This window comes from Belonocnema kinseyi, chromosome 10, assembly GCF_010883055.1.
Source record: "Belonocnema kinseyi isolate 2016_QV_RU_SX_M_011 chromosome 10, B_treatae_v1, whole genome shotgun sequence".
NCBI lineage: Eukaryota > Metazoa > Arthropoda > Insecta > Hymenoptera > Cynipidae > Belonocnema > Belonocnema kinseyi.
The window spans coordinates 64188-65404 of record NC_046666.1 but is presented as its reverse complement, the minus strand read 5'-3'; the positions used below and the strand labels follow the sequence as shown (position 1 = coordinate 65404).

General features: G+C 36.8%; 1 protein-coding gene across 1 annotated transcript in view; it reads right to left on the bottom strand.

The window, feature by feature from the left end:
• The window catches only part of LOC117181927, a 4346-nt gene extending 3307 nt beyond the window's left edge, over positions 1-1039 (bottom strand). The window contains exon 1 of the mRNA XM_033374949.1: positions 956-1039. Coding sequence (XP_033230840.1) covers positions 956-1039 — 84 coding nt within the window. The remainder of the gene's footprint in view (positions 1-955) is intronic.
• Between the last annotated feature and the right edge of the window lie 178 nt (positions 1040-1217).

Below are 1217 nucleotides of genomic sequence, written 5' to 3'. Positions count from 1 at the left end.
GGCGAAACGTTCCCCTATCCATTGCAATGGGCGTCACATCAATATTACACGCATCAATACTTCTGTGGATGCTCTAACCATACTATTTTTTTCCGTGTATAAATATCCATACATACATACACAATCGAAATTTCATCCCTATTTGAGCCCCGCATAATTCCAAATAGAACCTACTTTAACCCTACCTAACCCATTGGACTTGCCTTATCCCTATTTAGAACAGTTTTAAATTTTCCTCTGTGAGACCTCGAAATTCTCTGTGAATTCTAGGAAGTTAATAAAGACCTCTTTATTTAAGTTCTGTGTAACCCTCGAGACCCTCTTTTCGTTCTCTTAGGTCTTAGGACCATCTGTGACTTAATTTTAATTACTATTTTGCTTATACATAGTATAAACACTTATGGATAATACTCTAGTTTCTGTAACGTTAATAACGTGCAACGTCAGTAATACACGTCTGAAAAATATGATTGATAAATATTATTTTCTCTTCTAATTGGTAGAAAGTAAGAATATTAATATTTTTAATAAAAATAAAATTAAAATTGTTGAGAGAGAAACAATTTCTTCCTTCAGATCGGAAAAAAATGTATCATGCAAAATGAATAATGTGGCTTGCAATTAAACCGTCTTTTTCAATTTTCATATAATAATAAACTAATTAATAATATAAACGGGTGATACAATACTTATATAAATCATTTAAGTCCTACGCACAATAATATCTGCAAAATAAGACTATTAATATCCGAAACTGTTTATTACTTGACTGTGTCTCCACTAGAGTTCCCCTCACGTTGCTGCCTGAGCTCGAAAGTTGGTTTGAGTTTTGCCAGAATCGGAATATATTTTAATTTTTTTATTGTTTACAAAATTAAATATATATGTTCTTGACACAATGTTGCGCATATTGTTTTCGCCCACCTTCCTTCGAACACCATCAGTTTTGTTTTACCCAAGGGCGAATTCCAACACGGCCCAACAATGGCCCAACATTAGCAAAAATATTGCCGTAATTTGGCTGCCAGTATCGAGCCATAGCTGGATGTATAACTACTGTATGCACTCGGCGGCCGAAACAGGCCCACCAGTGGATGCCATTATTGGCCCAATGCCAGGTGAAAGTAACGACGGAGCAACGGTTGCCAATGTCGGCCCAAACCTGGATGCCGGAGTTAATTCAAAAACCCGATTCCCGTATGGGGGGGGGGGGGGGG